This window comes from Nomascus leucogenys, chromosome 4 (genome assembly GCF_006542625.1).
Source record: "Nomascus leucogenys isolate Asia chromosome 4, Asia_NLE_v1, whole genome shotgun sequence".
Taxonomy (NCBI): Eukaryota; Metazoa; Chordata; class Mammalia; order Primates; family Hylobatidae; genus Nomascus; species Nomascus leucogenys.
The window spans coordinates 134019458-134041301 of NC_044384.1; the positions used below are offsets into that span (position 1 = coordinate 134019458).

At 42.7% G+C, this 21844-nt stretch overlaps 1 protein-coding gene across 7 annotated transcripts in view; it reads left to right on the forward strand.

Moving 5' to 3' along the window:
- Positions 1–21844, forward strand: part of MTUS1 (microtubule associated scaffold protein 1) — a 158043-nt gene that overhangs the window by 129861 nt on the left and 6338 nt on the right. For all 7 annotated transcript variants that reach the window (XM_030812320.1, XM_030812319.1, XM_030812322.1 and 4 more), the window contains 4 exons: positions 16028–16230; positions 17416–17521; positions 18564–18637; positions 18786–18881. In XM_030812320.1, coding sequence (XP_030668180.1) covers positions 16028–16230; positions 17416–17521; positions 18564–18637; positions 18786–18881 — 479 coding nt within the window. The remainder of the gene's footprint in view (positions 1–16027; positions 16231–17415; positions 17522–18563; positions 18638–18785; positions 18882–21844) is intronic.

Below are 21844 nucleotides of genomic sequence, written 5' to 3' on the forward strand. Positions count from 1 at the left end.
TTTGTCCATGCCTTAAATAATGTAATTAACAGAGAGCTAGAAGATCAGGAAAGAGGCCTTTTTTTGTGTGTTTCAGAGTTCATTATAACCCAGTGGAAGTGGAGGTGAGCCTACCTAGAGGTTCAGGTTTCAGCCTCTCTCCCAAGACAAGGCAGCAATGAGAATGGAACACTGTGCCCCTTCACTTTGCTTGAATGAAGGATGCTCTTTTTACATTTTAGTGGACAGCACAATTAAGCCACCGCAGTTGGGGCCCAGGGATTCAGCACCTCCAGTGAGTCAGGTAGCCTGACAGGAAATAGCCGTAACAGTCTGTGCCCACTGTCACCTTTCTATCCTTGATAAGGAGGCTGCCCTGGTGCGCTGCGTCTGCTGCCTCCAGAGTGCTGGCACAGTGGGTGGCCTGTCCAGATCCTCAGTCACCCAGTGCTGGCCTCTTAGGGAATGTGTCACTGCTGCTGTTGCAGCAGGCATACATCTGATGGTAACCGTTGTCCGTTTGGAGAAGGGTGTTGGTTCTGTAAGTGGAGGGAAGCAAAACCTGTGAACACTTGTGATGAAGCGGTCTGGGAAGAACACTCTCAAGGCTGCCAGTGGGATTGTTGGTTTCAGCATGAGTTGAGACCGGTTGACATAGCAAAGTTGGGAACCCCCCAGTTTTAAATTTTGAGGCAGTAAAGTGGTTAGGCTCATGTCACACTGTCTGGGGCCACATCTGTGGTAACTGAGTGACTTAGGACAAGTCACTTTGTATCTCTTCTGTCCCACTTTCATCCTCGGTAAAAATGGCGGTGCTAATTGTCTGCCCCAAGGGTGGGTGTGAGGATTACATGAGGTAATGCATTGTAAAGCATCTAGCAGCAAGTGTTAACTGCTGTTAAATAATAGGTATTAGGATGTATGCAGCTTGACAGCTGTGTAGTAGTAATTAACCACACTGGCTGTTTCGTGAGGGCATCATCTATGCTACAGAAAAGAATAGTCATTAGACTAAATATTACTAGAAATCCCAAACAACAGGCTCTTCGGACTCAAGTGGAAATGAGACCTTGTCAGAGTATTCTCCTGATCCAGTAGAGTTTGGTGTGTGGAGTCAAAGCCTAAGTTTTTGTCCATCCACTCCTTTTTTTTTTTTTTGAGACGGAGTCTCGCTTTTTCACCCAGGCTGGAGTGCAGTGGCGCAATCTCGGCTCACTGCAAGCTCCGCCTCCTGGGTTCACGCCATTCTCCTGCCTCAGCCTCTCCGAGTAGCTGGGACTACAGGCGCCCGCCACCACGCCCGGCTAATTTTTTGTATTTTTAGTAGAGATGGGGTTTCACTGTGGTCTCGATCTCCTGACCTCGTGATCCGCCCGCCTCGGCCTCCCAAAGTGCTGGGATTACAAGCGTGAGCCACCGCGCCCGGCTGTCCATCCACTCCTAGTTGGACGTTACCTAACTTCTTTGAGTATGGTTTTTTCACTGGTGATATGAAATCAGTAGGTATTTTGCTGGGTTATTGTGGAGCTTGAATAAAATAGTAATGCATATAAAGCAGTGGCGTAGTGCCAGGCCCATCACAGCAACTCAAGAGAGCTGCCACTATCACCGTCATCAGAGCACCCACTTTTTCCCTCCAAAATAATGGGGGTGGGGCGATGGGAGTTGCTGTCACTCTCCCATTGGGTAATTTTTCTTCGCCTTCTCTATGGAAGTTGAGACAAGGTACCCAAACTACTAAGAACTGCAAAGAAAAAGGACAGCTCATAAACTCAGGAGCACTGAAACCCACGTACAGTCTGTGCTTTCCACCTTCCGAATCTAACAGCCTCCAGCTGTCCCGGCATCCACCGACTTTCCTGTTGTCCTCTCACTCTCACTGTGGCAGCGTCCAAAGCAGCCTGCGTGTTTCCACTGTCTGAGCCACACTCCCTTCATGGAAGCACTGGTACTTTGCTTCTGCAGAAACTCTTAAAAGTATGCCTTTGGTCCAGTGATTTTTTGATACTCTATGTTGATGTCTTTACTGTCTCTTGTGTTTTCTTGTTACCTTCAGGTATGAAGTCCATAACTGTAGGGATTCTTTTCTGTTTCCTATGGAAAAATAATATGCTTTCTATTTTCTTGGGTAATTGATACATATTTTTGGGCATTTGAAGTTTTAAAGTTCTTTTTTTTTTTTAGAACAGTGTAAGAAAATTAAGATTTTTAAGTGAAAACAGCCCGCAGTTCCACTGCCCTGACATAACTTTATTTGCATATTCCCTTTTCTTAGTTTATATGAATATATACAACTTCATTCTATGATTTTTAAATTAAGGTGTAATTTTCATACAATGGAATGCTAATTATTCCATCAGTTTTGACAGACATATACTCCTAAAACCTACATCCTTATCAAGCATAGACTATTTCTGTCAATCCAGTAAATTCCCTCATGCCATTTCACAGTGGAACATCCCTCCCCCTAGAAGCAAACACTGATTTAACCTTTATTATCAAAGGTTTTGTCTGAACTAGATTCTCATTTAAATGGAAAAATATAGTATGCTGTTTTTTGTCTCTGGCTTGTTTCATAATACTTTTGAGATTTGTGTATGTTAAATGCCTGCTCCGATCTTTTTTGTTTTGTTTTGTTTTAAAGACAGGGTCTTTCTCTGTTGCCCAGGCTGGAGTGCAGTGGCACTATCTCGGCTTACTGCAACCTCTGCCTCCTGGGTTCAAGTAATTCTCCTGCCTCAGCCTCCCGAATAGCTGGGATTATAGGTGCACACCGTCATGCTGGGCTAATTTTTGTATTTTAGTAGAGACGAGGTTTCACCATGTTGGCCAGGCTGGTCTCGAACTCCTGACCTCAGGTGATCCACCTGCCTCGGCCTCCCGAAGTGTTGGGATTACAGGCTTGAGCCACCATGCCTGGCCACTACTGGACATTTTTAACAAACACAAAAGACTCCATTTTGGCCTTGGGGGAAAAAAATCCAGACATACTCAGCACACCATTTATGATTTGAGTGATTGAAATCTTCCAGTCCAAATTCACGTCTAGGCACTCTTTCCCCTTTATTCACACCTCCTTTCCCCTCCCAGGCCCCAGCCATGGGTTCATTCGCACCTCTTGTCCACATCTTTTGCACGGTATCCTCTCTGCCTGGAGTGCAGTCTCCTCTTTCCACTCTCCTCCCGTCGTGGACCCCTCATGCTCCTTCTCATTTACTCAGTTTTTAAGTCTTAGCTAAAATATCTTCAGTTGAATTTCACCCAAATCTTTCAAGTAAGTTAGTTGTGCCTTCGAATGTGCTTTCCAAGGCACCTTGTACACATTTAAGATTTTGTTCTTACGGTGATGTGTCTATAGACCTCTTCTTGCCGTCTAGAATTAGGAACTCTTCAAGGGCAAGGCCAGTAGCTCCTTAATTTTTGTAGCTCTCCCACCTTGTGCTTGGTACTTACCAGGTGCTTAGACTTCAATGAATGAATGATTTTATTACCAACGATGGGAGCTAGGGAAAGGTAGCTTTCTCCTTAAAATATGCTAATATTCAATGTTTTTTATGCACAAATGTTTTTCTATAAACTGTTTAACATTTCTATGACAAACACATACGGACCCAAAGAGGGGAACAACAGACACTGGGGCCTGCCTGAGGGTGGAGGGCGGGAGGAGGGAGAGGGGCAGAAAAAGTAACTATCGGATACTGGGCTTAGTGCCTGGGTGATGAAATATTCTGTACAACAAGCCCCTGTGATTCAAGTTGACCCAAATAACAAACCTGCACGTGCCCCTGAACCTAAAATAAAAGTTTAAAGCAGAGTCAGAATAATTAAAAAATGAAATCCACATCTTGCAAAGAAAAGATAATTGTCCTTTAGGAATGCATAGTCATAAAGGAGAGCTATAATTCTCTTGGATACATTTTATATTATGTCCGACAATCCCAGTTAATCAGATCATTTTGAAAGTGTCAGCCGTTGAAATAGATTACAGTTAAATTTAAAACGGTCTACATCTGCAGCAGACATTTTTCCTCTAGGATAAGGTTCTTTCCAGAGTCATGTTGAATAAAAACTGGTGCAATAGAGGGCCATGATTATGATCTTTAGAGTTCTTTTTGCTTTTTATTAATGTTAATCCTTGGAATCAGACTTTTCATCTAAATCAGGGGTGTCCAATCTTTTGGCTTCCCTGGGCCACATTGGAAGAAGAATTGTCTAGTGCCACGCATAAAATGTACTAACACTAGCAATAGCTGCTGGCTAAAAGAAAAAAAATCACACGTCTCAATGTTTTAAGAAAGTTTACAAATTTGTGTTGGGTCGCATTCAAAGCTGTCCTGGGCCCCATGCAGGCTGTGAGTTGGACAAGCTTGATCTAAATTAATGAAGAGAAAGTTATTTTGTATTTCAAAATTATTTTTGAGCCATCACAATTAACAGCTAACTCTCATCTTTTTATACGTTAGTCCTGATTATTTCTATTTTGTGAAACAAGATTTTAATCCTTAATTCACTAAAAATGCCTGCCCTTCCCATAGTAGTGTAAAAAGACCAGTTGATTTTTGTGCATGAAAATTATGAGCTAGGTATAACAACATCGTGTATTTCGTGCCTACTCACCCCTAACAAACAATGTTCAGCTCTCAGTCTACTTATCTGCATTGTATTTAAAAAAAATAAATTGAGGCTCAGAGGTTAAGTAACTTCCCCAGGGAAGCTAGAAAGCAAAGAGCTTGCGTAATAACCCAAGATGGCTAGACCACCAATCTTCTGGTAGTCACCACAGGGAAAGGTTGATGAAATGATTTAAAAGATTGGAAAATTATTTGAAATAAACACTAGTTTGCATTGATAGCTACTTTTGGAATATTTTTCTTCTAATCAAGAATTTAAGAAATATTGTTAAAATGTATCTTACTGAGGAAAGGCAAAAAACAGTATATCGCCACAAGCAGTATACACATTGTCTAATCAACACTTAACCCAGTGTCTGTGAACTTCAGACTGCCTCACGCCATATGGAATGTGTTGATTCATTCACTGTTCCGTTTTTATCTACAATTTTGGTTTAACAAGGCTATGTATTTAAAATAATTGTTAAACTCTTTACAGGTAACTCATTTTTGAGTTGTAAAATTCCAGAAGAGATTTTTCTTGAAGTAGGCTTTAATGATAAATCTATTAATATATTGAAAACCAACTGTACATCAAAACAGGGCTGTTTATCTCCCTGACTTGTTTGAAGACTGAGTTGATAGCCACCTCAAACTTAGCTCATTCTCTCCCTGTCCACATCTGCCCTTAATTTGGACTTTGGTTGGCTATATTTATAAGTAAAAGGCCATGTTCTTTCACCTGTAGATACACAGTTTTACCAGTGGTACCTGTGTTTGAAACCCACTGAGTGTTCCTCCTTGTCCTGTTCCTTGTCCTAACTCCAGTCTCTCAACTTGTGATTTTCCTAATTTAATACCTTATTGTGTAGAACAGTGGTTCCCAAACTTTATTGTGTATGAGAACAGACCTGGTTGAAATGCAGATCCTCAGTTCTCATGCCCATTGCTTCTGACTTGGTTGGCTGGGGATGAAGTCCAGGAATCTGCACTTTGTTTTTTTTAAACCCCAACATCTCCTATATCCATCATCCTACTAACCCCCCTCTGGGCTTTAAGGAACAGTAATAGGTGCTTCCCAATTACAGAAGGAGAGGCAGCACTTCTAGAAAGATGTTGTGTTGATGGGGAAGGTGATCCCTCTTCCTGACCTCTGCCCTTACTGTCCTCAGGTTAACAGGAGAGCAGTTTTTCTTCCTTATTAGCAATATCTGAGTACAGCCTTGGCTACCTAAAAAGAAAAATAAAGCAAAACCTTTCCCTTAATGGAAATTGAGGAGGAATCTGCACTTTTAATGATCATGCAGGTGGTTCTCATGTAGGTGCCCCAGGACTACCCTTTGACACTGCTCTAGCTGTCTAGAATGTTGTTTCTTATATGTTAATATATATATATATATATATCTCAAATAAGCATAGTAAGAATAATATGAAGTAACTCCAGCTGAATTGAGTCCATTCTTATAAATAAGCTTTTAAATTTTACACATGCCAAGGACTTTTAGCAGCCTTTTTGACCCTTGTGCCCTAAAAAATGATCGTCAGTGAGGAGAAAAGGCACAATAGTCCCTGACTTGAAATCATCCTTTTTTTCTTTTACATTGAAACTCTTGATTGAAACAGGATTCCTTTAAAGTCGGCCTCACTTTTTCTCAGGCCTGAATCTTAGAACATATTGTCAGATATTCAGCTGTGCTCTCGCCTCCAACTCACTTTTATTCCTAAATGTTTTCGTTTGTACATGGAGTGTTTGCTGTTGTGATTTAAAAAAAAAAAAAAAGCATCTGTTCTGCAGCATGTTGGCCAGTGAATGAGCCGAAAAACAGCAAATGGCCTCTGCAGGCTTCTCTTCAGGGGTGGGAGGAGGAATACTGGCAGGGAGAGGCTAGAAGCTTAGCGGAGGCCCAGCTGGTACCCAGGCGCCAAGATGGAGATGGAAGACAGGCTGGCTGGGTGGAATTCTCTTCCCACCTGCGAGTCACACTTTGTCAGCACTAACCAGTATAGGGGGGAAAAGGTCATTTTTTTACCTGCCTTATCCTGGAGTCTCTTCAGCAGTGCTTCCACAAGAGAATTCGGCTCTACTACCCCGAGGCATCCATGATGCGTGTGAATTAACTTCTCTCTTCTCCATCTCAGGCTGGGAAAAATAGCCAGTCAGATCCTGTTGGGTGTTCTGTGCTTCGGCTCTCAAAGAGCCTGGAGTTCTAGGGCCGGGCACGGTGGCTCAAGCCTGTAATTCCAGCGGAGGCTGAGGTGGGCAGATCGCTTGACGCCAGGAGTTTGAGACCAGCCTTGCCAACATGGTGAAACCCCACATCTACTCAAAACACAACAACAACAACAAAAAAAAAGAGGCTGGAGTTGTGGATCCAGCTCTGCCATTTCCATTCTTCTTTAGTAAAATGAGGTGTCTGATAATACGTATTTTATTCGTTCAGAGCATTGTCACATTACGTGAAACAAATGTGAGAGCACCTTGTAAAATATGAACTGAATTTTAAAGGTGAAGTGGCATTTATGGGAGGATTGATTTGATTGTGCAGGACTTTTGTAAAAAGTAGGTTCCCAATAATTTATGATTTATGGAAGACTTTGAAATGAGCTCTTACTGATTCATTGATTTAATGCCCAAGAGTAATCAGAAAGCCATTTGGAGATAATTTTGAAATTTAGAAAAAGAACCTTGTCTACCACTTGTCTGCAAAATTTCTTGGTCATTTGACAAAGTATCTTTAGAGAGGCAAACCCTGGCACTCTGGGAGTAGGGGATTATTCCACAGGCTGGGGAGGCTTTCTACAAAGCATAAGAGTAACTCTGTTTCACTTTACTATCACCAGTCTATACGATTGGCAGAACAGGTGGTATTTGTTCCTACCTTCCGTATCAGGACACGGAGGCCCAGGAAACTGGACAGGCCTATTTGTGGGATAGTCTAGGTCCCACCTTTTTTTTCTTCTTTAGGCCACTGCCTGTCCACAAAGCATCAGTTTGATGTTTAAAAACGAATTCTTGGTTACTTGTTCAGTGATATTACTACCTCCAGTTTCAAACCAGATGAGACCTTGGCTTAAGGGAGTGACCCACATAGTCACTTGCCATGGACGTGTGTCGTGATTGGATTTCCTTGGATTTCCCCTCGTAGAATGTTATGACATCATCACACTCCTACAGTAGAAGGTAGTGTCCCCTCCTGGTTCTGGGGGTGGGGCACAAGAGAAGCGAAAGTTCTGTTTACCCTGAGAAGTGTATTGGCTATGTGCTGTTGAAGAAAGAAGTGAAGGAGCCCAGAAGTGAGAGGAGGAGGCCGGTTTCCCAGGCGGCCAAGAGAGAGTGAGGGGCCCACTGCAGGCAGAGCTGGAGGCAGGCTGCTCTTCTCCGTCCTAGATGATGCAGAGAGGAGGATGTTGCGGTGGGGTGGGGGGGAGTTGCCACCCACAGCAGGCTGGCCAGAGCGTCTGGGAAAGGGGTATGTGTGCAGTTTGGGAATGGAATCATCTCTTTTTTCTGTTGTCTCTGCTATCATATTCTCTTATGTGGCGCTATGAAAATTTGCCTGGCACTTTTTTATATTTTAGGTCTGATTTACATAAAATCTCCTCCAAATTAGGGAAATTCTATTGCTTATAATGTCAAGAACAATAGTAGTGGAAGGTAAAGACTTGAAGTGAGTGTACACTCCACCGTAATACCTATGTTTGTGCGTGCATGTGCATCCAATTTGAATACTAGGCCAGCAGTGCTGCTTTTTAACTGTTACGTTTCTGTTACGGAACCCCAAGCCTGTCTTCCAGGAATCTTCAAACACATTGGAATCAGTGGACTCTTGCAAGCCTAACAATTTATCTGCAAAGTTACTCTGGTCAGGCACTGGGGTGAGTGCTTCACCTGTGCTATTTCATCTTCTAGAGAAGAGACTAATAATATCTCCATTTTAAAAATGAAGAAATGTAGGCTTAGGCCAGGTGCGGTGGCTCATGCCTGTAATCCCAGCCCTTTGGGAGGCCCAAGCAGGCAGATCATTTGGAGTCAGGAGTTCAAGACCAGCCTGGCCAACATAGTGAAACGCTGTCTCTACTAAAGATACAAAAATTAGCCGGGTATGGTGGTGCATGCCTGTAATCCCAGCTACTCAGGGGGCTGAGGCAGGAGAATCGCTTAAACCTGGGAGGCGGAGGTTGCAGTGAGCTGAGATTGCGCCACTACACTCCAGCCTGGGTGATAGAGGATGACTCCGTCTCAGAAAAAAAAAAAAAGTAGGCTTAGAAAGTTTAAGTAATTTGCTCAAGTGATGTAGCAGCTGAGTGGTGTCCTGAGATTTGAACCCAAGTAATTTTGGCTCTATTCTACTAGGACATTTATGCTCTTGAGCATTAAAATATTTTTGGTCGTCTCATAATGAAGCATGCTGCTCAGATATAAAAACTAGGAAAGCACTGTATCATTTCAAAAGAATATTAACAGTGTCGGGCCATGGCTGTGTAATGCTTTTCTCTGTAAACTACATTTATCAGTCAACAAAGGGAAATGAGTCTCTATGAGATGGAAATAATAAAAGTCTGACCTTCCCCTCTGAGAAATAAGCCATGAGGACTAATTAAGTAATGGCTCCAGTCCTGCTCTGCAGGGCTAAGTAATGAAGGACCTGGGAGGACTCCAGTTCTGTTTTCCAGAGATTATGTTTGACTGTGGCACTGGGCATTTTCCACATGTCATCCCGATAATTACTTCAAAAGCAAAACTTAAAGCTTTTCACTGATGATGATTTTTTTTTTTTCTTGCTCAGATATCCATGATTTAAACCGTCAGGGAGGGTCACTGGCCTAGGGTTCTTCTTGGGTGATTCATTGCAGAGTGAAAATACTGACTTCTGATCTGAATATGGCCTTATACTTTAGAGATGTTTTTGTACATGAATCTGCCTTCCTTTCCTTCTTCCCCTTCCTCCCCTTCCCTCCCTTCCTCCTTTCTTCCTTTTTCTTTATTTTTTTTTTCTCTTTTTCCTTAAATCCTGAGAACTGTGTTTCCTCTTTTAAGCTAGATTGCTGGAGATAGCTTTCATGGTTTACAAACATGTATACAAAAGTTGCCCAGCAGTTCTCCTACAGACAATGGTCTGTTGGTGTTCCTAATCATATATATGCTTTTTTAAAAATCGACTAATGGAATGATTAAAACAACAGAGGCCAGGCACAGTGGCTCACACCTGTAATTGCAGCACTTTGGGAGGCTGAGGTGGGCGGATCATGAGGTCAGAAATTCGAGACCAGTCTGACCAACATAGCGAAACCCCGTCTCTACTAAAAATACAAAAAATTAGCCACGTGTGGTGGTGTGTGCCTGTAGTCCTGGCTACTTGGGAGGCTGAGGCAGGAGAATCTCATGAACCCGGGAGGCGGAGGTTGCAGTGAGCCGAGATGGTGCCACTGCATTCTAGCCCAGGTGACAGTGCGAGACTCCATCTCAAAAAAAAAAAAAAAAAAGGGGACAAAAAGACTACTTTGACTTTGTGTTTGTCTAATACCTTCTTTCAAACAGTCGCATGTCCATGCTTGCTTGTTGCAAATTCAGAACAATTTTTTGTTTGGTTTTGGCTTTGTTGGGTGTCTGATTAATTGAAAGTGAGTGGAATTCTGGAGAATAAGCAAGAAGAGACTAGACTGAGGATAGGAGTGAGAGCACACACAGGCGGCACCATAAATCTCTCCTAAGCTGTAGTCAGTGCACAGGAAAGTCCACGGCCTAAAATCAGGGTTATGCACACGCCCCACCGCCACACACACACATTTGTGTCACAGCTGCCGAGAAGCGCTCTGAGAACCTTTAATACAGCGTTTACACGTGCATCCTTTAAAAAATACTTCATGAGTCTTTATGCCAAATAAATGTTTCCTTCGGAGCCCAGGCCAGTTCGTTCAAACTAAAGCCATTAGTGTGAGCGATTATTGCAGCCCAGCTGTTCCCCAGCAGCACACCGGGCCGGTAAACAGAGCAAAGGTCTGTGCACAGCTGCAGGCTGATGTCACTGTCTGGGGCTGGGCCTGCCGCTTTGGACTGTTGCAGTAACCGCAGTGAACCTCCCATTCCCCCATCTGACCCATTTTCTCCCTTTCCGGTTTCTTCCCATGTGTCCTCCCTTCACCTCACTTATCGTGGCCAACAAACCTTTAGAGCTGCCTTTTTTTCTTTTTATTTTTGGTAAACAGAGGGAAACAGCCCTGTCCCATGGCTGATGAGAAAGGACTAATGTGTATCCTATTTGGTTTTACAGGCTGATGTGCCACAATTACATATGCAAACCAACAGTATTTTTATTATAAACAGATGCGTTAAAATCAGCCAGGGTAGCCTGCTGTTAACGTCCGCTTCCAAGCTGTTCTAGCCCAGGGCTTGAAGGCAGTCTCTTGTTTATTACTGAGTCCCTGAGTTCACTTAGATGTTTCTGTCCCGGATATGAGCTTCCAGATGGGTTCAGATCATGTTCTTGCTTTTTATTTTTTAACTTTGGAAATACCTGAAATTTTAAGAGAAGCAAGTGAAAAGGCTACATGAAACTAGAATTTCTCTAATTAGAAAGCTACCTGATGCCTTCACCAACGGCTTGCGAAGTATTTTACTGTTGTAGGTTTTCTTAGAAAGTTCTGATATGAGATTCACATGAGGAGCCTTCAGAGTCGGAAAGTTACTTGGCAGAAGCTAATGCTGTGTTTAGTCGTTTGACTAACATTGGACTTCTTGAGTCGTCTTTTCTTCTGTGGTTACTAGTGTAATGGAAGGAAAAGTGAATGTGAAGAGAATGTTCTCTGGCAGTCAAGACCATCACTATCTTTCACTAAATTCTTTTAAAGGAAAAAAAAACTTTTAATATTCAGTCCAAAAGGCTTGAGTTCCGTGCGACGGCCCCTGTAATCTGGCCTGCGTCTATCTTTTTAGGTTCTATCTTTTCTGCTTTGTGAGTTTCTTAATCACCAAGGCTCGCCGTTCCGTCTCCCACCATTGCTCTTGCTGGGATAGGATTTTCACCCTTGATGCCGCAATTTTATTTCTGTCACATGGCTTAATTTGAAAATCTCCTGACCAAATCATACCACAGTGATGTATTCATTAGGATGGCTGTTACATATATTTGAAAAAATCAAATAGGATCTGGTGAGCATGTGGAGAAATTGGAACCCTTGGGTGTAGTACTGCTGATGGGAATGTAGAATGGTTCAACCACTATGGAAGAGAGTACCTTCAAATAATTAATAATAGAATCGCCATATGGGTCAGCAATTCCTTCTGAGTATATACACCAAAGAATTGAAAGCAGGGACTCAGGCATGTATTTGTCCCCCAGTGTTCATAGCAGCATTATTCACAATAGCCAAAGGTGGAGGCAACCCAAGTGTCCGTGGACGGTAAGTGGATACACAAATGTCGTCTGTACGTGCAATGGAATATTATCATGATTATTATTATTTGACAGGGAGTCTTGCTCTGTCACCCAGGCGGGGTGCAGTGGCATCATCTTGGCTCACTGCAACCTCCACCCTTGGGTTCAAGAGATTCTCCTGCCTCAGCCTCCTGAGTAGCTGGGACTACAGACGTGCGCCATCATGCCCAGCTAATTTTTGTATTTTTACTAGAGATGGGGTTTCGCCATGTTGGCCAGGCCGGTCTCGAACTCCTGAACGCAAGCGATCTGCCTGCCTTGGCCTCCCAAAATGCTGGGATTACAGGTGTGAGCCACTGTGCCCGGCCAACAATGGAATACTATTGAGCCTTCAAAAGGAAGGAAATTGTGACACATCCCACAGCTTGGATGAGCCTTGAGGACATACGCTAAATGAAATAAACAGTCACAACAGGACAAGTACTATTTGAGTCCAAGTGTATGAGGTACTGAATGGTCAGATTCATAGACAAAGTGAAGTGGTCGCTGCCAGGGCCTTGGGGAAGGGGAGGGGATGGGTTGTTACTGTTCAATTGGTGTGGAGTTTCAGGTTGGGGGGAAACTTTCCGGAGAATGGATGATGGCAAAGCTTACACAACGATGTAAGTGTATTTGATGCCACTGAATCATATACTTAAAAATAATTAAAATGGTTAATTTGATATCTACTTCATCACGGTTTTTTTTGTTTTTGTTGTTGAGATGAAGTCTCTCCCTGTTGCCAGGCTGGAGTGCGGTGTTGCGATCTTGGCTCACTGTAACCTCTGCCTCCCGGGTTCAAGCGATTCTCCTGCCTCAGCCTGCTGAGTAGCTGGGACTACAGGCGCGCATCACCACGCCCAGCTAATTTTGTGTTTTTAGTAGAGATGGGGTTTCACCGTGTTGGCCAGGATGGTCTGGATTTTTTGACCTGATGATCTGCCCGCCTCAGCCTCCCAGAGTGCTGGGATTACAGGCGTGAGCCACCGTGCCCGGTCCTCATCACAGTTATTATTTTTTATTTTTTTTAATTGTTTTAAAAATCTGACCAAACCTTTAGTCCACGCTGACTGGATGTAAACTATCCTGAGTGCCACTCCCTGGGCCCCAAGGTCTGGCCTGGTCCCGCCACTTCTCCTCTGTCTGTGTCTCTTCCAGTAGAGGCCCCGTCATGCGCCTTGCCAGCCCCGGCACAATAGACAGCTTGGTGGGAAAGAAGGGGCACAGGCTTTGGGTGCAGACAGAATCAGAATTCACACTGCTCACCAAAACCCATCCTCTCACACTTGCCAGCTCTGTGCCCTGGGCAGATGTTTTAGCCTCTCTGTGGCGGTTTCCTTATTTATATGTTTAGGAAGGTCCTCTGTGAGGGTTAAGCAAGATAAGGAGCCCCCATTCTGTGCCAGGCAACAAGAAATAGTTTTTGTTTTGGGGATTTTTTTTTTAAATATTAATTCTTTGCCCTTCAATAAACATTTGTGGATTCATTTAATTTTTAAGGGGTCTCTTTGGCAGACACTATTCCTGCCATTATTTCAATGTGGCCTCCTTTTCCTCTGAAAGAATACTGATTGGGGCAAGTGACTTAGGTATTTCTACCACCACATGGCAGGTTCCTGAGATAACAAGTTGACAGCATTGTAGGAAGTTTTCCTAAGAACCTGCCATTTTCACGTTCCTTAGGTCAAATAATTACTGATCTAAATTGTCCTTTTTCTCTGCCCTAAAATAATCTTCTTCCTTCAACTCCTGATATGTTATTCCTTTCCAAAGAGAGGTAAGGGTTAATTTAACAGATTTGCCAACAACGCTATTGTATTAATCCATGGGTACTCTAGGGGTGTGGACAGCATGTGTACCCCTGACAGTTTCAGCAGTACCCTGTCTGCCTGTATTTACACATCGGTGACAGAAGACTGGGAATGTCCAAAGTCCGGCTTCCTAAGGAATTCACGATTTTCTAGGATTTATTGTAGTGTGTGTACATATATCTTTGGGTGTGTTCTGCCATGTATTATATTGTTAGTCATTCTGTTTTTGGTATGGTAGTTGTAGGGAAGAGGTAAGATGCTCTGATTTTCAATTATGTTTATCAGATTACTTTGCCATTTTAAAATATATTAACTGGGAGGCCAAGGCAGGCGGATCACGAGGTCAGGAGTTTGAGACCAGCCTGACCAACACGGTAAAACCATGTGGCTACTAAAATACAAAAATTAGCTGGGTGTGGCGGCACGCGCCTGTAATCCCAGCTACTCAGGAGGCTGAGGCAGGAGAATGGCTTGAACCCGGGAGTTGGAGGTTGCAGTGAGCCAAGATCATGTCATTGCACTGCAGCCTGGGCGATAGAGCAAGACTCCGTGTGTGTGTGTGTGCACGTGTGTCTCTTTCTCTCTCTATAGTATATGTTATACATATATACATATATATGTACCTATATACGTACACATATATACATATATGTGTGCCTATATAGGTATACATATATGTGTGCCTATATAGGTATACATATATGTGTGCCTATATAGGTATACATATATGTGTGCCTATATAGGTATACATATATGTGTGCCTATATAGGTATACATATATGTGTGCCTATATAGGTATACATATATGTGTGCCTATATAGGTATACATATATGTGTGCACATATATGTATACATATATGTGTGCACATATATGTATACATATGTGTACATATATATGTATGCATGTCGGTATATGTACATATGTATACATGTGTATATGCACACACGTACATACATGTATATATGTACATATGTACACATATACACATGTACATATGTGTGTGTACACAAATATAAATTTTTTTAACCTTTCATTTTATATTGCTTTTTTTTTTTTTTTGAAATGGGGTCTTGCTCTCTTGTCCGACAGTTGTGCAGTCATGGTTCACTGCAGCCTCAACCTGCTGAGCTCAAGTGATCTTCCCACCTCAGCCTCCTCAGTAGCAGGGACTACAGGCTCACACCATCATGCCTGGATAATTTTTTTTTTTTTTTTAATTTTAAGAGATGGGGTTTCCCTATGTTGTCCAGGCTGGTCATGAACTCCTGGGCACAAATGATTCTTTTGCATCAGCTTCTTAAAATACTTGAATTATAGGCATAAACCACCATGACTGGCCTATGTGGGCGCTTCTAAGATGTGTTTTTTTCCCCTAAGATATCTGTGCTCTGGTGATTTGTGTTTAATAGAGGCTAATATTTCATTTTTATTAGTTTTGAAATAACAAATTCTAATCAGCTCAAATTAAGCACAAGCTTCAGGTCCACTTGTTTCTTATCCCTGGTCTTTCCTGGTCTTGTCTGAGCTTCTGCCACACTGGCTGGCTGGGAGAGGGAGGAGCCTCTTGTCTTAAGAAATGTCTTGGCCTGGCCAAGGCTCTTTCCTTGACCAGTGCACTGACTGGTCACCACATGAGAGGGGATCTTCCCGTGGAAACCTGGGTCTTCTGAAGTACTTCTCTTACTGCTTGGGAGTCAGGTTTTTGAGTGTGTGTGTGTGTGTGTGTGGTGTTTTTTTTTTTTTTTTTTTGGAGATGGAGTCTCAGTCTGTCACCCTGGCTATAGTGCAGTGGCATGATCTTGGCTAACTACAACCTTCGCCTCCTGGGTTCAAGCAATTCTCCTGCCTCACCCTCCTGAGTAACTGGGATTACAGGTACCTGCCACCATGCCCGGCTAATTTTTGTATTTTTAAGAGAGACAGAGTTTCACCATTTGACCAGGCCGGTCTTGAACTCCTGACCTCAGGTGATTCCCCCACCTCAGCCTCCCAAAGTGCTGGGATTACAGGTGTGAGCCACCGTGCCCTGCCCTCATGTTCTGTTTTACAGTTCAGTTCCATACTGTTATATTTGAAGACATGGTCACCAGAGACCCGAGACATCGTGGGTTTATGCTTCAGGTGTCATCACAGCTGTGTGTGACTGTAATGAATATAGGACATTTCACAAATAAAATGACCTCTTCCCTCTTCTTTCTCGTCTGTTTTCAGTCACTGCTTCAACCACCTGTGAGAAGTTAGAAAAAGCCAGGAATGAGTTACAAACAGCGTATGAAGCATTTGTCCAGCAGCACCAGGCTGAGAAAACAGAACGAGAGAATCGACTTAAAGAATTTTACACCAGGGAGTATGAAAAGCTTCGGGACACTTACATTGAAGAAGCAGAGAAGTACAAAATGCAATTGCAAGAGCAGGTCTGTGCTTTTGCAGCCAGAGTCTGTCTGAGGCCTCTGCAGCTTGCTTGAACCCTGATTGCTATTCACATCCTTGATGAGCTTCTCTTTTTTAGTCTAATAGGTATAGAAAGTATGTTGTTGTTGTTGTTGTTGTTCATTTAAGACAGAGTCCCACTCTGTCTCCCAGGCTGGAGGCTGGAATACAGTGGCTTGATCTTGGCTCACTGCAGCCTCTGCCTCCCGGGTTCAAGCGATTCTCCTGCCTCAGCCTCCTGAGTAGCTGGCACCCATCACCATGCCCAGCTAATTTTTGTATTTTTAGTAGAGACAGGGTTTCACCATGTTGGCCAGGCTGGTCTCGAACTCCCAACTTCAGGTGTGATCCTCCTGACTTGGAGACAATTATCTTTTTAATTGAATAGTTTTCTTATGACCAAAGGAATGTATGTATGTTAAGTGAAAGAAGGGAAGACAAGAAGGAGAAAAAGATAAAATTGAAAAAAACAACCCTTTCTACCAAGAAATAATCCCTTGTAAACATCCTGGTGGTGTGCTGCCAAACTATTGTTTTGCATTTCTTTTTTTTTTTTAGTGGCATTTGTTTAAATACCCCATTTTTTTTCACCGAATAAAATATCAAACCTTTTTAATTTCGTAGCTCCCTTTTTAACTCAGTTTTTCATTTAGTATCTACAGAGCGCCTTCTCCAGGCCGGGCATGTGCTAGGGCCTGAGTGGTCAAGTGACAGGTGCAGAGCATGTGGCCCTGTCACTGTGAAACATATGCTCCTTCCTGGTCATTCCTTGTGACTGATGCAGCCATTTCCATCCGTCACCCTGGAGATCCTCTATGTCTGTGTTCCTGAGGGTAGGGAAGGAGACAGAGGAGAGTTGAGCAGTGAATCCCAGCTGGGTTGCTCTTTATGCATTCTTTGTGTGTGTGCATGTAGGGACAGAGTTTGGGACACTGGCCAGGCTGGACTTGAACTGCTGGGCTCAAGTGATCCTCCACCTCTGCCTCCCAGAGGGCTGAGGTTACAAGTGTGAACCACTGCCCCGGCCTTTGTATGTATTGGGGAGCCTTTAAACTAGAGCCCAAGCTTACCTGTGAAGCTGTGAAGTCTCCTAATGTGGTTACTTTGCTTATTCAACTTAAGACATTTGGTTTTACTGTTAAACCACGGTTTTGTTTTGTTTCTTATAGTTTGACAACTTAAATGCTGCCCATGAAACCTCTAAGTTGGAAATTGAAGCTAGCCACTCGGAGAAAGTTGAATTGCTAAAGAAGGCCTATGAAGCCTCCCTTTCAGGCAAGGATGCTTTTTTTCCTCTTTAAGCAGAATAAAATCTGAAGGAACTGCGTGATATGTTTTAAGATGGAAATGATTCATAACTTTCTGCTTCAGCAAATGCCCTGTGGCGTTCAGGCTGGGGTGTTCTTGGTTCCTTTTTGCATTGTTTATTGTTAACCGATGCCTTTTCCCACTAAGGATGCAAATAATAGTTACAAATGCCAGCCTTGTGTTAAATAGGATGGGCTTTGGAAGATTGTAAAGGCCATTTTGGGGGTGGTGGTTGCCAGCTTAGGTTCCTGGGAAGTGGAAAGTACAAGTTTCTCTCTTGTAATCCACAGTAAAGGATCCACGCCAAGTGCTCCTGCACAGCAGCAGTGCTGTGAAATGTCGATGCCACTTATTGAATAGAAAAAGAGTCTTTTCTAGTTTTCATCTGTCGTTAGTGGAAGGGTGTAAGCCATTGCTTTCACAGCAGAATCGGCAGTGTCGCTCACAGTCTTTCTACTAAACCAGTTGCATCTTACAGAGCAGCCTGGGCGTGTGCTAAGAACTGGCTGTGTGACCTTTAGCAAGGACTTTCTCACCAGAAAAATAGAGTTGCCCAAAGTCAGGCAGAGATGATAACGTGTAAAAGTGACTGGCTCCAGGCAGACTTTTAGTAAACATTGTTTTTCTTCCTTCCTGCTAGAAATGAGTGTAATTTTAGACTTATGTTTATGTCATGAAGAGCAAATTGAAAAGAGCACTGAGTTTCCAGACCAGGAGTCTGGAGTGGCATTTATGAGAGCCTGCCCTCAGTGTTTTCCTAAGGTCGCATGGCCTCTGTGGGCCTTGGTGGGCCTCAGGGCTCTCAGTCATAAAATGGGAATGTCTACCCTAACCACCTCTCAAGGCTATTTTGAGAACAGATGGCCAATTTACATGAAAGCATACTGTAGATGTAAAGTAACGTCATATGGCTTCATCATCAACCCCTACATCTGTATGCTTTAACTGCTGGAGAGTACATTGATCTCAGAGAATGTTATTGCCTCAAAATATCCTTTTATTTTCCCAGAAATTAAGAAAGGCCATGAAATAGAAAAGAAATCGCTTGAAGATTTACTTTCTGAGAAGCAGGAATCGCTAGAGGTGGGTGAATGTCAATATCCCAGTATCCCCCACAAAAAAAAAATACCATTTTTGATTTTGTTTGGTTTTAATGTTTCTGTGTACATATGCTGAGTTTCTGGGGTCTTCTTGTTAACTTACATTCCACATTTCATTGTTTGTGTTTTAGAAGCAAATCAATGATCTGAAGAGTGAAAATGATGCTTTAAATGAAAAATTGAAATCAGAAGAACAAAAAAGAAGAGCAAGAGAGAAAGCAAATTTGGTAAGTTGTGTGTGCTCCTTTATCAGGATGGAATTTTTCTTCTTAATTGCCTTTTAGAGTCGTTTAAGTACTCAGCAGCCAGAGAAATAACACAGGGTGGGACTCCTTCTCATGTCTGGCAGTATGCTTTCTAAGGTGTATAAAACAGCTGCTTTGCTTACTGGTGTCGTTTTACCATCCTAAAATCTGACATACAGATGAAGTCCAGGATGTTTCTGGTGGTCTAAGCTAATACCTACAGAAAAAGAAGGAAGCTACCAATTAGGATTAGAGTTTTATGTGAAGACTTTATTAAAAAAAAAAAAAATCACTAAGTTTACAAACTACAAAGTTCACTCTTTTTTTTTTTTTGAGATGGAATCCCACTCTGTCAGTCAGGCTGGAGTGTAATGGCGTGATCTCGGCTCACTGCAACCTCCACCTCCTGGGTTCAAGCGAGTCTCCTGCCTCACCCTCTCGAGTAGTTGGGATTACAGGCATGCATCACCATGCCCAGCTAATTTTTGTATTTTTAGTAGAGTTGGGGTTTCACCACGTTGGCTAGGAAAAGTTCACTCCTTTAAAATGTAAAATTCAGTGGCTTTTAGTATATTCATAAAGTTGTCCATTGGTCACCAGTACCTCTTTCTAGAACATTTTTATCACCCCCAAAAGGAACCCTGGACCCATTAGCAGTCACTCCCCTTTTCCCCCAAATTTCCCAGCACCAGGCTATCCCCAGTCTACTTTCTATCTCTATGGATTTACTTATTCTGAGGAATGAATACAAAAGGTTGATTGTACAACATGTGGTCCTTTGACGGGTGTCTTTCACTTAGTATAAAGTTTCCAAGGTTCATCCATGGTTTAGCCTATATCAGTATTTTTTTTTATGGATGAATAATATTTCATCGTATGGATAAATGTCACTTCTGGAAAGTACAAATCTCTTGGAAGCTGAAATTTCTCGTGGCACATTTGTCCTTTCTCCCCTGCCTTCCCCCAACCTTTTTTTGTCTTTTTGAAAAAAATTTGTTTCCTTGCTGCTTCTGCCTTCAGTACACCGTTGTCATTCCATGTTTATCCTCTGGGACTGCAGAAGCAAAGCTTTTCTCCACTGCAAATCTCTGGCCAGCTCTAGAAAGAGCATGTGTGGATCTCTCAGTGAGACCTTCTGCAGATAATCTCATCGGGAGATCCTCTAGCTATTTGATAACAGTAGATGAGCTTATAGTCAAAGAAACTTGAAAGCTATTTATTCTAGAAGATTCTTAGGAAGAGTCAGTGATTTCAAAAGAAATCTAGACTTACATGCAGGGATATGCAGGGTGTAAACCTTATTGATGGCTCAGGAAACAGGTTTGAAAGAGCTTCCGGTACACAAAGAGTATTCCTCTACTGCAGCCGCTTTTGAAAAGCTAAGGCAGAGTCAGATTGAGGAACACAGAAACATCCAACTGCTTCTGCCACGTAAGCATGCCGAGGCTGCGGAAACAGAGTGCGTCTGACTGTAGTCCGGGAGAAAGGGATGGGCTGGCAGAGGAGGAGGAGAAAATGCAGAGGGTACAAGTCTTGTAAATGCTCTGATTTTAAAACTGACGGTAAGTTACGCCATTTTCCTCTAACAAAAATGAGGTAGGATTTGCTATTTTCAAGGTAAAAAAAAAAAATCCTGCATACAAGGATAACACTGTATAAAATGCATGACATTTAAAAATTGATACTTAGTATTTGTACGTATTTATGGGTTACATGTCATGTGTTGAGACAATCATAGACTGTGTAATGCCCAAGTCAGGGTATTTAGGGTATCCGTCATCTGTATCATTTCTTTGTGTGTGGAATATTCATTTCTTCTCTTGTAGCTATTTTGAAGTACACAATATATTATTGTAAACTGTAGTCACCCTACTATGTTATTGAACACTAGAACTTATTCCTTCTATCTAACTGTATGTTTGTATGCATTAACCAACCTCTCCTCATCCCCACTCCCCACCTCCCACCATATACACGCATACCTCTCCCAGCCTCAGGGAACTGTCTGAAGAACCTAGAGTTAAAGATCTGAGTATTAGTCCCTGTCCTTACCCTTTCCATCTCTGGAAGCTTTTCTGATCTTTCCTGAGTAGGTCACTTAACCCGTGGAACACATTTGCTCTTTCTGTGTGAAGTAAGGGGTTTGGATTAAGTAATCCCTGAAGGCCCCTTCCTGGATTCTCCCTTAGGATTGGTCCAGAGCAGAAACCACTGCCCTGGAAGATAAGCTTGATGAGCCACGCCACCGACTCTTACCTAAGACGTTCCTTCATTAAACATATCTGATCAGTGGAGCTTACGCTGTTCTTCTGTAGCATAAATTTTGAATGGTTTAGTTCAATTTCCATGAATAAAGCAAGGAGTGGGTGCACGGTGTTGGGAAATCCACACTGATGGTATGCTCTCAGAGGACACCTCCCCTGATGTAGGATTTATTTTGGAGAGTTTTGTGTTTTTGAGACAGGATCTTGTTCTGCCACCAGGCTGGAATGCAGTGGTGCATTCACAGTTCACTGCAGCCTTGACCTCCCGGCTCAATTGATCCTCCCGCCTCAGCCTCCTGAGTAGCTGGGACTGTAGGCATATGCCACTATGCCTGGCAAACTTGTAGTATTTGGAGAGAAATTTTAATAGGCTATGTACTCCATGCCGTGTAGGTACTGGGGTGTCACAATATAAAATGATAGTATTATGTCTGCCCTAGAAGTATGGCCCGGTCAACGTAGCCCCATCATAACAAAAATCCAGAGACTCAGGACATTGTTATCTCTGTTGTTTTCCAGAGAGCCGAATAATGCACTGCTTTTTCTTTCCTGATCAGTTTGTTTGGTAGGACAGAACTGTTGTTCCCTGTTCTCCCAGCAAATGCCAATAACTGACTTACAGATTGCCTCATCTCCAGCCAAGATTCTGTTTTGTATGTAAGCAAGGTTTTTCTCTTGATA